We start from the raw sequence: 16,534 nt of genomic DNA, 5'->3' as shown, positions 1-16,534 counted from the left end.
TGTTCAAACAAGTTCCCATTATTGCTTTTAGTAAGCCTCACATTAACATGATTTGTAGACTGCATTACTTTTAGAGAATCAAAAGTATGTGTTTTTGTTCGAATTCGAAATATAACATAACGATAAAGTTCATGCACTAAACATTCCTACGAAAATAGATGGCAACTAGCCATACGGCAAAATGCCACTTACACCTAGTTACATATAATTAACTTCCCGTAGGGTAAGTTATAGTAATCGCAAAAAAATCGAAAATGAAAATTTTTATATATCTTTACGTTTCAGAGGTTTCTGAACATTTTGGCATACCTTAGAAAAAATGGATGTATGTGTGTGTGTGTGTGTGTGTATGTGTGTGTGTGTGTGTATGTATGTATGTGTGTGTATGTATGTGCGGATACAAATTTTCGTCGACGATTTCGGGAACACGGATCAACCGATTTGAATAATTCAAAAAACATTCGATTCGTATTGATAAGGAGACGTGCTGATTAGTTTTTGGCGAAGGCAGGTCTAGCCGTTCCAAAGATACGGGGCAAAAAGTGCCAGAAACGGTACATCCGTTTTTAAGAGAACGGAGCGTCCGATTTGAATAATTCAAAAAACATTTTACTTGTATTGACAAGATGAAGAATTTTTCCAATTTCATGAAGGCAGGTCTAGCGGTTTCGGAGATCTAACGAAAAAAGTAAAAAAATGAGCCATTTGGCGGTCAAAAATGATCATTAGACATATGCACATCAAATTATCAGATATTTTATAGAAATTTTAACAATAAGTATACATTTTGTTAACATTCCTATGGGTTCCGTACCAATGCTTATGCGTTAGGCGGCGGCGCGCCACTTGCGCTGTGACAATTCGTCTCTATGCAGTTCAAGCAGTACGATTGCATTGAAAAAAAGTTCAGAATTTCCAAAATATGTCAAAATGAAGAAAAACATTTTCTTTTCAAAAAAATTTTTTGTTTTCAAAAAACAATTTTTTCTTTCAAAAAAAAAATTTTTTTTCAAATACAATTTTTTTTTTCAAAATATGGTAATTTTTTATCAAATTTATAGTTTTTCAAAAATCTAATTTTTTCGAAGTAATTTTTTTTTCAAAAATGTTAATCGTTTTTAAAAAAAATAATAATTTTGGGTACGGGAAGTTCCAGCAATTTGCCTTAAGGCACGATGCCCTAATTGCCTTAAGACAGAATTCCACTTACAGCTAGTTTCATTATTAAATCTTTTCTGTTATTTTAACATTCTGATACTTTTCTTATATTGGCATTATTAATTAAAGTCACTTCCATATTATAGTTTTTTTTATTTAATAATTAGGTGGACGCTAGCAAGAACTTTGAATATATTTTTTAAGAGATAAGATTTAATCATTATCATATTCATATGATAATTTCTCTTTCACACTATGCACAATGATAATATGTAATTAATGAATAGAGGGAACTATAAAACTAATATGGTGTATGATTTTGCGTCCTAGAAGTGAGATCAAATTTTAATTCCGACTCCGTAAGGTTAGATTTAATGAGTAACCGGTGCTATAATATCCTTGAGTCCATGATCGCACTTGTAAATTAATAAGCCGTAATAAAACAAGCACGTATGCAATTAACACCAAATTGATCTTCGAGGTAAGAGACCCATTGTGTGGCGTGATTCAGATGGAAACATCTCTTCATTTGCCTTTTCATTTATATCAGACGTGATTGTATTAATTAACTTGAACTAATTGCAAGTTGAAAGTTGCAAAAAAATATTACAACTGAAATGGATACAAACATTTCCATTGGGTTTTTTTTCTCCATATAGTAGGCATGGTTTGGTGGTAAGTGGTAGGTAGGTTTTGGTGACTATTGATAAGATTTTAAAATGCTACCCAGTGGTATTCATTTCAAATTTGAAAAATAGATGTGAAGAAGATTCAGAACAAATAATGAAAAATCCAAATTACTAGTTGACTATACTAAAACTAACAGGTTTATTCTTTCAAGTCTTCTGATGATATTTGAGGAAAGCAAGTCTTTTGCAAATTGATTCGTATGGTTTTCTAGCCTTTCCTTATACTTGGATGCAAGTTTTCTCATTTCTTCTTTTACAATATATATATATATATATATATATATATATATATATATATATGCATATATATTATGGTGATCCTTAATATGGACATTTTCAAATGTCATTGCTCCTAGGGGCTCAAATGGTTCCAAATTGATAAAAAAAAATTCTCTTAAAGTTGTAGCTCTTAATATTAACTTTTAGATAGAGCGCAATTAAATCAAAGTTTCGTATGCGATTAACATGGAAAAAACTTCAATAATTTTGAAAATATTCTTCAGATATAACTAAAGAAATATATTAGAGTCTTGGTGCATCGGCCAATTGGGTGCATCTAATATATTATTAAGAATTTTATTTTGTGATTTTTGCAAAATGTTTATGTTAGTTTGACTTGATTTCCATTGGTAACAAAAAATTTAAATATTTGTATTACTTACTGATAAATAACCTTACTGATAAATTTTTATTGTATGTAGCAATGCCGGATAAATGGTAGTAAAAACCATTGTCACTACTGCTTGACATCGAGTTGTCCTGATTGTAAACTTATAACTATATACTTTATTTGGAGGGAAATCCTTTTTAAATGTTTAATTTCAGTAAGAAATATGTGCTTTTATAAGCAAATTCAAAAGCCGCGCCTGTCCGAATTGGAGATTGTATAATTATCTTCCTAATTAACATTTTAAGACATATAGTAATTATATGATTATACATTTAAAAACTTTAAAATTCATTTGAATTACTGAAGTAATACAATAAAATAAGGTTTAACTTACACAGTGACATATGTGGTTGATCAGCCACCAGATATTTATATAATTCAAATATTTTCATTGAATAATAATTAAAATGTCTACTATCAAAATATTCGCTTGGTCGTTTGGCACTTGTCTTAGCAATCATGAGTAATTGAAGATATAAGACAAATATAGAAATATAAAGTATTTGTTTATAGAAACAATATTGTTACAACATACTTTCGTCTTCGTATTTGTCTATTTTTCTCTAAATATTGATATCAATGCAATTTAAATTCAAAACTCTCTAATGCTATGCTACACAAAATTGTTTATAATTAAACCACATTAATAGCACATCCAACTTATCCATTTTGTTTAAACTATAGTATTTAAAAACATAATTGAAATAAATATTTATCTCTAATAACATAATTGGCATTGATTATCATAGTAACTCGAAGATTCTAGAGGCCTTTATATTTTAATATACTTCCCACAATAATGATGTCATCGCTGTATTTTACGTTATTGTTCATACTACGGATATTTCAGAACGATTTCTGTACCTACTAATGCATGTTATAAAGGTAAAATAATTTTAACTTCAATGTTTAATATTTTAACTAAATTAAATAACATCATACTCATATATGTTTATTTGACGATGCCGTGTAGGAGGCACTTTTTACAAAATGGGTCCAATCCAGTTTCCTTTTCTTTGTTTTATGGGGAGGGGACAAAAAATCACAGGAGGGAGGGGTATAGTGTATTTATTTTCTACCTTTTTTTAAAAAATCCAAACATTATCAAAAGTTTTACCATTTTTTTGTAACTAAAAAACACATATAATGGGGGACGAGAGGGTAATTTTGAATGTCACCACGTATCACCAAGGGCGAGGAATGGTCCAAAAATCCTCAAAAAATCGATCATGTGATTAATTCTTTTCAAAATCGTGCTCAGTAAAGTTCTTTCTTCTCCTACTCTCCTCTCTTAGCAATTTATTTGTTAGCTTATATTATATATATATATATATATATATATATATATATATGTGTGTGTGTGGTAGTGTACATGCAAAAACATTAAAAAATCATTTTATTCCTACTCAACATTCTATTACTACTATTTCTCATAGTCTTCGTCAAAAACGCTATTTCCTATAACGTTGTATATATACAATAATCATCGTTCCTAAGTAGTAATACATTAATTAATAATTTATTACGAAATCTCATAATCAAAGCTGTTCTTGAAACATGGCAGTAATTAAAATCACTGACAATCACGTGTCTGCAACGGGTACACAATGTGAAATAAACATAATGCCCAATGCTAAATGAATGTTTTACGTAATATCATTTTTCTGATACCGTGCGAATATTATAAGCGGAATGCTATTGTATATAAACACTATTTTTTGTACTATCTGGTTTATGATAGAAACACGAAATTCAAACTTGATCTTTAAAGATGTTTTATCCCAGCATTTGCCTAAACTCGCCTGCAGTTGTCGCTTTCACGCTTCAAATCAATTACTGTTTGCTGTCCACAAATATTAACGCTAAATGTAATTCATAATGAATAAAATATAATTATGTCTATAATTCTATCTGTTTAATCGTGAAATGTGATTAACTTATTGGCGCATTTATAAGGTTTTTAATCTGAATCTGGATGGTATCTAAATAGAGCAATATTAAATAATTATAAATCGAAGTTGTAAATTAACTATGTTAAATCTAATGGGTTTAATCTTAATATCCTAATAGTATTTGGAGCAGGTTTTTTGCAAGTTAATTGGAATGGTTTTCCAATCTTGTCCTGTATTTGGTTGCAAATATTTTGGTTTCTTCTGCTATTATTCATATATTGCAATCTTGATGGCCCCAGAGAAATGCCGTAAGTCCATATTGGTTCACTTAGACTACTTCATATACCAGAAGTTTTTTGTAAGTTGTGATAGTATTGATGAAAATATGTTTAAAAGTGAAAACAGCCTTCTTCGGCATTAACGAAGTATATCATAATATTATTTCAATAATAGTTAAAATGAAATTGGTATATAGCGAAGCTCTAATTATGCTTAATTAGATTACATTTTATTTAATCTTGAATAATTGAAAAAATTATATTTCTTTATTTTTCATCTCTACTATATTTTTAAATTCGTTAGGACTTATGATTTATTGACTTTCAAATCACAGCGGCTTATAGTTAGCACTGCTGTTTATGAAATGTATGGAAATTTGTTATTTCTAGCAAAGCCTAGCAAAACTCACTAATATTGTTATTAGTTGTCTTGGCAACGTTATAGAATTATAATTTATGCGTCATCTCACAAGAAAAAAAAATATAATTATTTGGTAAAGTATACCAATAATTTGGTATAAATTAATATAATAAATGTTGTGATTAGAAAAATAATTGTAAGGAAAAGATTTTCAATCGAAAACTTGTTCCTCGAGTGCACCATTGCGGAGCGCACTCGGTGAATGTTTGTTTGGCCGAAGGATTGATTATATTATTCTGATGCAATGAATGACGATGGATTGCGAACATACGATCTACATCCAATCAGCTAATAACTGTAAATTTAATACTGATACCACTAAGGACAGTTGTGAATTATGTGGTGGAATTAATAAAAATTAATATGTGCATTCGACGATTTAAATATCCCAAAGCTAAGAGTAATGGCAATTGCAAATCTGGTCATTGGCTTCGAATTACCTGAAAAAAATTTCAATAAGTGCAATGGTTGGGTTTTTCGGTTGGGGAATACTAAAATCACTTGAACGCAAACATTTGTTTCTTTTTACAAAACATTCGTTGAGTGAAGAGAACGATGTCGTGTAATGAACATTAAATTTTATAATTTGTTTTTTTTTATTTTGTTTATTAATAACAGTCAGAACAATAAATTAGCTACATGGTGAGTATTTACCATTGTAATGGGGTATGGTTAAAATAAATGAAATTAATACAATTTTAACACTACTGTTACTTTATTATAGGAATGTAGGTTACAGAACACGAAAAAAAATATATGCAGTATCAGTACAGTAAATCCAGATAAAATTTACTGCATCAAGTTAATTGGCCTTAATTTTTGTTAGTCTTCGTAATTCTGGTGTACGGAGCAGCGGAGTAACAAGTGAATTTGCATAATTTTCTAATTTCGAATTTCTAATTTTGATGATGTTTAGTGGATCTTGTTTTTAAAAAGTCTTTAATATAGCACCTTCAGATCAGTATGCAGAATTTTAGTATTCACGTACCAGGATGCATCTGTCATCATTCTAAGTAGTTTTGATTTGGTAAGCAATCGAGCTGCATAGCTGATTTGGAGGCGAAATATCAAAGCGCGTAAGCGCCGCGTATTCGACTAACGTGTAAACATTGGTACGGAACTCATAAATGTACACCAAATTTTTATTTATTTTTATAATCTTTATAAAATATCTGATAATATGATATACATATGCCTAATGTTCATTTTCGATCGCCAAATGGCATTATTTTTTACTTTTTTTTATTGGATCTCCAGAGATGCTGAACCTGCCTTTACAAAAATTTGACTTCAAATGTTAAATCGGACGCTCTGTTATCTCAAAAATTAAAAATACCATTTTTGACACTTTTTCTCCCGTATCTCCAAAACGACTTGTTTCAGAGGTCTCGGGTTCGATACCCACTTCGAGCAGCCTGTTGTCAGGCAACAGTGACAACGATTTTCACTTGGAAATATAAATAGCAATATGTTTCCAAGTGAAAATATCTCTCACCCGGTATTGTTGCACCATACTTGCCCTATTACAGAGATTGTAATAAAAATTTATCATAAAGAGATGTGACAACTGTTTGGGTTGCCATCTGTAATAAAACAAACGTAGTTTGTAAGATATATGTAACAGCTCATAGAACACATAAGTTCTGATCGCTGTTCAAATAAAATAAAAAAAAAACTCCGAAACGGCTAGACGTCTTTGCCAAAAACATATCAGCATCTCCTTATCAGCAGGAATCGAATGCTTTTTTGAATTATTCAAATCGGTTGATCGGTGTTCGCGAAATCGTCGCACATACATACTTTGTCATACATACATGCATTCTTTTTACGGTATGCCAAAATGTTCAGAAACCTCTGAAACGTATTTCTATATAAAAATTTTAATTTTTGATTTTTTTGCGATTACTATAACTTACCCTACGGGGAGTTAGTTAGAATTTTGTTTTCTAGTGCTATTTTTTTTTTTTTTTAATTTTATTTTCAATAGCAATCAGAATACATCACAATTCTATGAGGTATTTTTGGCTTATGTCATTCACTCGCACACATACACACACACACTTTCAAACACACATATAAATTAGTCTCATAAAAATTATATTGTTAGAGAATGACTCCAACAAGTGCTAATTTTGAGTTTATAATTTAATATTTATGTTCTTTGTCTCGGGATTTTCAGAAATCCCTACACCATGCCAATGCTTTGTCCATGTCATGCTATTAACCTCAACTGACTAATAACAAAATCCCAAACACCTCTGTAGTTGTCACATCTAGAAATGCATATAATCATAAATTTCGTTACGTCCATCCATAACGTTGTGTACGTCTGAATCACGCGCATTTTGACGTAGTGACCTTGCCGCCGGCGGTCTAGCTGGTGACCTCTGTCCGATCGCCGTTGAGCGCTCAGCTTGTGTATTGCTCCCCGTGTAGTAGGCATGATGCGAGGCTTCCTTCCTGGGTACCTATATCGCTGTAAATGGCTCGAACGAATGTACTCCGGCAGTCAGTAGTCGTACGGCTTCGAAGCTAACCACCTATTAATATAATATAAACAACTCTCGACCAAAACGATATTCATCCCCGGTGAATTCAAATTCAAACGTGGTTAACGACATCTTGTAATGTTCAACAGTGTCGCAATTGAAAATTTCTAGTTGGTGCCAACTTTATGTGAAAAAATGTTGTGGAATATCGATTAGGATAGAAATTTATTCAGTGATTTATCGATAATAAATACATGTGCCTTCAGACCTAGGAAAGTGTTTCATAACCACTGTGGACATCGCGGCGTGGTGTGACTCTGCTCCGAGCAGTATAATTTTATTCACAAGTGTTACATATTTTATTTCTATGTTTGACGCTAAAATATATATTTTAAGTTAATGTGTTTATATATTGACGACTCTCGTAATTGTGTGATAAACGGAACAATTTTGCTTCTAATTTAAGGAGTTTTATCCGCACAGTATTGGTGAGTCAAAGTACATCATGTACATTTTTAGTTTTGAAAACTTTAAATAAATATATTAATATCGTTGCATACTAATATGTCCATTAGCAACGGAAAACATCGAACACGTGGTTTTACTATTTAATTAGTGCTTGTAGTTGCTATATCTAATAAAGTGGTTTCCATCCTTTCAGTACTGCGCACCACTTTTCCTTGTTTTGGAAAAATAAAGCGGCGACCCTTTAAGTTTTTTAACAATATAATTTTATAAATACTCAACTGATATTATTGTTTATCAGACTAAAAATCAAAACATTCTGTCAAAATATCATTTAAACATTTTTTACTTATTACTATTATTATTAATTTTTTTTTTTTTTTTGAATTGTATTTTGAAAAGCAATCATACGACCCCCTTACAACAATCGCGCGCCTTTCTGAAGAGTTGCGATGTTACGAAATCTCAATGTAGTTAGTTTAAATTTAATTCAAGTTCAATATTTTAATGCATTATCGCACTTGCAAATGAAATTTGATAAGTGATTAAAACTGATATCATTGTCTTGATCTGAGTCCACTTCTAAATCTAATTGAGGCTTTATTTTAGGTTTGCGTTCAAATTTAATTAAAGTACCTCCATTGTCCTAAATTAAACTTTACATTTATTTAATGGCTTAATATTGGTATGAAGATCACATATTAACACGGACGTGAATGCAATAGTCTTCATTTTCCATGTTATGCAGAATGTCATGAATGCTATAGCATTCAAATTTTAAAGTCAATTATTTTGAATTCGATTTAACATAAGTTTCTGAATTTTGTTATTATTATACCTGTCAAGTTAATGACTGATTATTTAGGTATTTTCGTATTATCTTTTTTTTATCTTTTGGACAAGCAGCATTACGCAACATAAAAGCGTCATACAGTATTACTAATACTTGACATGGATGCTATAGCATTCATAGTATATACGAATAAAATATGATAATCTGACTGCCTTTATAGTTCAATCAAATTTCGGATATCACATTTATTTTTCCGAATTATTAGAGTTATTATTCCGAACGTGTTAAAAAATTAAAGTAAAATTATTTAGCACATTTTATTATATATATATATATATATATATATATATATATATATATATAAATTACTATAAGTAGTCACACCTTTCGTTTTATTGGGTACAATTCGCAATATTATTGAATCCGACTCTCAAGTAAACAAAACAAAATATGTAGGTAATAAAATCTGAAACGAATGTTATGAAATTTGATCACTTCAGAGGTATAAAATTTTGTTACTCGATGCCAAACCCTGGCCTCATTATCTGATTATTATATTCATAAAGTCGTCGGATGCATATAAATAATGCATTGAATTGATATCAGCAATTTCTGATCGTACACAATACACAGACCTTGTGACATCAGTGATTTTATTTTAATTTTTCTATTTTCATGTTACTAACATAAAATGCAAAATAAATATTAGAGTGCAATTAATAAATAATACATTCAGATAGCATTTATTAAACTATCAATGTTTTTCAACAATCTCATCGCTTTCAATTTATACAGACATGCATTCTATTTATAATCACAAAAAACATTTCTTAAACGTATGGAATAGAAATATTTCATTATTGAAATTATTATTAATTATTATTGAAGTTTTATTAATTAGTCAAAGATATAGTAAATATAATTGAGGCCTATATGTAATATCAGGGATGGGATATAATCAACACGAATAATAGTTGAGAAAAAACAAATTTATTTTTTTTTTCACCTAACTTTTCATTCAAGTGAAACACTAGGCTTCACTCATTGGAGTGAACTCTAAATGATTTCTTCTTTTTTTCTTTTTTTTCTTCTTATTATTTTTTTTCTTTCGATTCCTCTCCTTTGTGTCACAATAGCTTATAAGATCAAATTGTATCTTGATTGCTATAAATATATAAATAAATAAAAAAAACTTTTCCATAACCTTGTTTTTTAATTTTTTCATTATTTCTATTATTTAGTGAATATCTTAAATTTTTCTCAATTTTGAAATACAAACGTTGCTTATAGCATACTTTGAGAAATGCTGCCCCAGCACTACTTTGTAATAAAAAATAGCATAATTTTTTTTCGGGTTTTGATGTAATCTTTCACTATTTTATTTTTAAAAAGTTGCCAAATTACAAAATGTTTTTTTTTCTTATGTGATCTTTATTCTACAACGAAGATTTAGACAAAGAATTTATTTTAAGACAAAAATAAATATATAATATAAAAAATCTGATATAGTAAAGAAATTCACAATATTTTTTGTGCAAATCTTTAGTTTACTACAAAATTGTACTTGGTCCTTTCCTTCGATGCCATCAAATTTCCACCTTCAAAATGCAATCGCTTTCATAATTGCTGGATACAGATAATTTCCTCCTGTATAATTTGCTAATTATATTCTTGTTAAAAATGATTGCTTCTGGATTACAAAATGCAGGTATTTTGCCGAAGGTTATCATAAATTTATGTATTCATAAAACACGCAGTTTGTTGTCATTGTAAAAATCTGCATAAATGAGTTATTGATTACGATTTATTGGTGATTTTTTATTGAATAGATATAATCGTTTGCTGTTAGTCTTTGCGAATTAGTTAAATTAATTGGACATAAATGCTTGTATCTGACACATTGAGAAATTGCTTGTTATTTATTCAACACTTCATAATTTGTATTATGTGATACATTTGTTATATATGGTTTGAACTTCTTTCTGGTAGCTATCAATTTATATATAGAATATTGGATTTTTTGTTGAACTGTAATAATACTCAAGTATATAATTGATTAAATAATGGTAATGAGTTATAGTATTATTTATTAGTCCAAGTTGTTTCTGTATAGATAAAAATTAATACATAATTTATTCTGATAGATGTTATGGTAAATACGTTGTTTTTTAAATTAAACTGAAAGAACAACTGCAGAATTAAATACAAACTATGCCATGCATCATTTATTCAACATATCACTAATGATACTTCCAAATATAGCCAAATCTAGATTTTTCATTACAAAAAGTGCATATTTCTTCTATAATACTATAGTATAGTACTTTCTATAGTATGAATTATAACTTCATACTATAGGTATATCTTCAGGATAACTTTACTATACTCATTTGGTTTTCGAATATTGTATTACATAACTTCTAATTTCATAAAATTAGATTTAGAATTTAGATTAGATAACAACTGTATATAAATATAGATAAACTTGGTCATCTAAATTTTCTTGCCAAATTTTAACTAAAAATAAACTAGAATAGATGGTTGAAAAAATGGCCATTTGGTTTCATTGGCTAACATCCATTCTTGATGAGAACTAATTTTATTAATTAAAAGTAATGTTTTATTTTTATATTTTAATCATTACACATTGTTATAATTTATCTAACGAATAGAAAAGAAAGTATTGAGTTGTTTGTTATTGTTCTAATACTACGAGTATATGCTCTTTGTACAAGTCAATTTTGAGTTATCTTTCTTAAAAGGGTATTTCTATGTTTTATAAAAAATGTATTAAAAATTTTGATTTCAAAACTATAAAATATGTCATGACATAAAAATATTGTTTTTCTCAAAAATAATTACAGAACCTACATTTTTAAAAAATATAATTTTGTTTTACTTAGAAATATGTTATGAACCTCATCAAATAATGTAGAATTAGTAATAATATATAATCAACATCTAAAAAAAATATCTTCAAGTTTCAGAAATGCCACTAAGTTTACTAGATCAACAATGAAGCATGGATATCTCCATATCATTGGAATATAATATATTTTAAAATTAAATTATTTTAAAATATATTCTATTTTAATTATTTTTATATAGATACTTTGATATATCAGAATCTCAGCTTTCTATATTTTCTCTTGCTTTCATTGTTTTTTTTTCAAAATATACTATATTTTAATTATTTTTTCATATAGATTCTTTATCTTAGAATCTCAGCTTTCTACATTTTTTACATGTATTATTTATATTATTTTTTTCTATATAAAAAAGCTTTGTATTTTTCTGTCGTGTGCCCTCAATGACCAATATCTATCTGATGAGATTATCCATGCTTCATTGATATAAGTTAAATGGCTTTTCTGAAACTTGAAGGATATTTTTTAGATACTCCTTTTTATGTTAATTGCAAAATTGTTAGATTATTTTAGATGCTGTCTTTTTTCAAGTTCTCACCAAGATTTAATTTTGACCAATTTGATCAAATGGCGATTTTTTTTATCAACCATCTATTGTTTCCTGTTTACAAGGAAATTAAAATACAGTATTTTACATTCGAACATAACATTCATGTATAAAAAATATTAGATATAGATAGTCGTTGTCAGTCCAATTTATCAGTTTTATTTAGGTAATTGGAAATGCAGAGTAATAATGACGAGATGTAAAATTTTTGGTTGGAATTCGTGGACTTGGCGATAGTGTGTAAATTACTATTACAAATTGACATTGTAATTCATAACATTTGAGATTGAAACAAAGTGATAATATAACATTGTTTGCGACAAAAAACACATAATTCGTAAAATAAACCAGTTTGATTCATTACACATGAAATGAAAATAACAATGTACTGTGTATACCATAATGTGCATTATCTGCGATATACATAACACTAGTTTAGTCGTTGGTATTTACTTTTTCTGGTCTAAACAGCAAAGCCCATAGTGTTAAAAATACATCAATATTCAGTGAAATAGCAAATATTCGATTACGAAAGAGTATTTTCGAGGTTCGAACATATACTTGTCAAGGTCAGAGCTTGGCGTTCCATAGAGGCCTTGAGCGAAGAATGCTGGCCGAGAGATGAAACACAACTTACAAAGCATTTTGTTTCCGCGTCTCTTGACGAGATTATCAGGAACATAAAAGTTGTGCGATCGGTTACTGATACTGCGATACTGATGTCCTCGATTGTAATGAAAATGATAATAATATTGATACCTACGCGATTCAGGCTCGTAAAATAAAACTTTCATTCTGGTGCCAATATGTACATTAACTAGTGGTGCATAGCATCGTGCCTTAAGGCAAATTGGTGGAACTTTCCGTACCGAAAACTAAATTATTGAAAAAAACTTTGAAAAAACAAATTTTTGAAAAATTTTGAAATTTTTGAAAAAAATTGACTTTTTTGAAAAATTTGATTTTTTTATATCTTGATTTTATTATATTGTTTTTTTTTGAAAATATTGAGCTTTTTTTAAGAAATGGCACTGCATACCTGATTTGGAGTCGAAATAAAGTGCGTAACCGCGGCGTAGTCATCTAACGTGTAAACATTGGTACGGAACCCATATAATTGTACACAAAAATTGTACTTATCATAATCTTCATAAAATGCTTAATACAATGTACATATGTCTAATGTTCATATTTCACCGCTAAATGGCATTATTTTTTACTTTTTCTATTAGATCTCCAGAGACGCTGGACCTGCCTTTACAAAAATTATACCAGCTGATCACTTTACTAATACAAGGAAATTGTTTTTATAATTATAACTATTTCTTGCACCGTATCTCCGAAACGGCTAGACCTGCCTTTGCCAAAAACTAATCAGCACGTCTTCTTATCAGTGGGGATAGAATGTTTTTTTGAATTATTCAAATCGATTGATTCGTGTTCGCAAAATCGTCGACGAAAATTTGTATCCGCACACACACATACATCCATTATTTTCCTAATGGATGTAATCCAAAATGTTTAAAAACCTGTGAAACGTAGAGATATACAAATTTTCATTTTTGAATTTTTTGCAATTACTATAACCCTAAAGGAAGTTAAATAGTAGGAAAATGTTAGAAAATACTTGGTAGTTAGTTACTATTTTGTATTTTAAACCTTCCGGTCTGTTTTTTTTTTTTAGAAAATCCAATTTGCAAGTTTTTTCCACGTTTCAAGTGATTCAGAATTTTTTGAAGCAGATATTGAAAATATATTTGTATTTGAGCAAAAATTTGACAAATATGAGCCAGAATCAAACTTGGACCAATTTCAAAAACTTAAGCCATTTGGTAAAACTCAGCATGTTTTTGTAAAGCAAAATGCACTTAAAAATAGTTCAAAATTGTTTCGGATTTAATAATTAGATACTAAATTGAACTTCTAATTTATAATAAACGTGTAAATAAAACATTATAATATCAAAAATATTAGTATATTCTATATTTGAAGACGTATCTAGTATAAAAAAAATCTTAATTAAATAAATATAAAAATAAAACGAAAAGCAAATATGTGTATAAAATTAATTGTATGCATATTTTTTACGTCAATATTAAGATATAAAATAATAAAATAAAACTATTGAATAAAAGCATTAAATGCTAATTTCTTCAAATATCTTGAACAGGGTTGTCAACGGGTTGCTTGACGCTTGCAAAAAAGTCTAATGTCCAGTAATTTTCTACAAAAACGTTTTTCTCACTTCATTAATTCGTTCATAAATTATCTTAAATGTATCATTCTCATAATTATATACATTCCTTCACATATTTTTTTATTCCAACATAAGTACATTTTATTCCGCATACCAGTATAATTTGAACGGCATGAATTATAGTATACGGAAGCAAACGTTCGTTTTCGACTTTAGAAGGCCAAAAGGCAAAATGGCGTTTCTTGAATTATAGGATTATAGTAATCATAGTGAAACCTGAAGGCCAAATATATTGTGAACGTAACCACATGTTAGTCGTTTTTATGCAACTGCCAATTTACATCCTATGAAACTACTACATGTCACAAGTCATTTTATTGTTATGAATTTCCAATTAACAATAAATTAAAGAATGGTCATTAATATACGATTATATGATTATATAGGGTAAATTATATGATGGTATATATTACGAAATCCATAGTTCTTGTACACTGAATGGTTACGATTGACAGATTTGAATTAGCAGTAAGATCAATTGAAGGGCTTTGAATCCGATCGAACAGATCATAGTTAATTACAACATCGATCAAAGTCAGTTGATATCAATCTTTGAATAAATCTCATTGAACAACTCGTATAATTTGCAATAAAATATAAATTGTATTTTAGTCGTTTCAAGTATCATCTCAAAAGCAATAATACAACTTGTTTCCGATCGTTAATTTTAATATTACTTTTATATCGATACATACGTTCTCGTTGAATATTATTTCATTTCTACTGATCACAATACATCATAAAATAATTAAAATGAGATCGACAGGAAATCTACATTTTCTACTACATATAAATTTTTGTAACGATGTCACTTACCAGAATTTTTATCCTTCGATTTGATAAAAACGAAACGCTTTTTGATGAAATTTTTTTTATTGTTGTAAGTAAACAACCCTTCAAATTCTTAAATTTTTTGAAAATTAGCAAGCTTTCTATTTTAGTTTCTCAATCATTTTTTAATTGTTGTTTATTAGTATTCAATAAAATTAATAAAGGCGCAACAAACGTCTTTGAAATGCATAAATTGTCACATTTTTGTTAAATTATATAATCTCTTATTTGCAAATCTGTTGCCGCTGGAAATTTAAAATAGACATTTTAGAAATATTGTAAGCGCAAATATTTAATTAAGTTATAATTTTATGTATGATCGGACCACTTTGAATCTATTTTATTATTAGAAAAAAATAATTACTAATATTGATCAATTAATTATAATCAGTATTTTTCAATATATTAATAGGCTTCCTCAAAAATTTACGTTTGCACAAATATATACAGATTTATGAAATGTCTACTGGTTGTGCCACCTGCATTATATAAAATAAATTAATAAAAAATGATAGTTTTGTTTACAAAATAAATTGCTTCAAAAATATTCATAAAATTGCATTTTTCATAACTTTTTAATTGGCTTTTTTGACAAATTTAAAATACCACTTTAGAAACAAATATACGGAAATCTGAAGACTGCGTTAATAAATTTGCTTCATGAATGTTTGCTTTCATTGATAAAAAATCAAATTTTGGCTCAGCTCGTTTCGTCTCAAAAATTGGACCAATTTCAAAAACTCAAAAACCAAGACTTATCAAAATATATAGTTTTGTTTACAAAATAAATTACTTCAAAAAAATTCATAAAATTGCAATTTCCATAACTCTTTAGTTTCCTTCTTTGACAAATTTAAATTTTCTATCTATGTTCAGGAACAAATATGTATACGGAAAGACGAAGATTGCGTAAATGAATTTGTTCACGAATGTTCGCTTCAAATGTGACTCGATGATTTATTACACCTTTTTCTATCTTTTGTCTGCATAATGTTTAATATAAAAGCCCTTCGGCCAGTTCATCGATATAAATTCAGTCGAAGTGACTTTAACCTTCGATTTATCGGCTCATTAATCAAAAGGTAAATCTACAGAATGGATTACTAGTTGGTTGAGC

The 16,534-nt window shown here is 28.6% G+C and overlaps 1 protein-coding gene across 1 annotated transcript in view; it reads left to right on the top strand.

Moving 5' to 3' along the window:
* Window positions 1-16,534, top strand: part of LOC113385236 (dual oxidase maturation factor 1-like) — a gene marked incomplete at its 3' end in the record, with an annotated part of 124,953 nt that overhangs the window by 64,744 nt on the left and 43,675 nt on the right. The window contains 1 exon segment of the mRNA XM_026623068.1: window positions 8,070-8,085. Coding sequence (XP_026478853.1) covers window positions 8,070-8,085 — 16 coding nt within the window.

This window comes from Ctenocephalides felis, unplaced genomic scaffold, assembly GCF_003426905.1.
Source record: "Ctenocephalides felis isolate EL2017-DRISC unplaced genomic scaffold, ASM342690v1 CF-g0.4_SCAFFOLD_03571, whole genome shotgun sequence".
NCBI lineage: Eukaryota > Metazoa > Arthropoda > Insecta > Siphonaptera > Pulicidae > Ctenocephalides > Ctenocephalides felis.
This window is presented reverse-complemented; position numbering and strand designations above follow the sequence as displayed.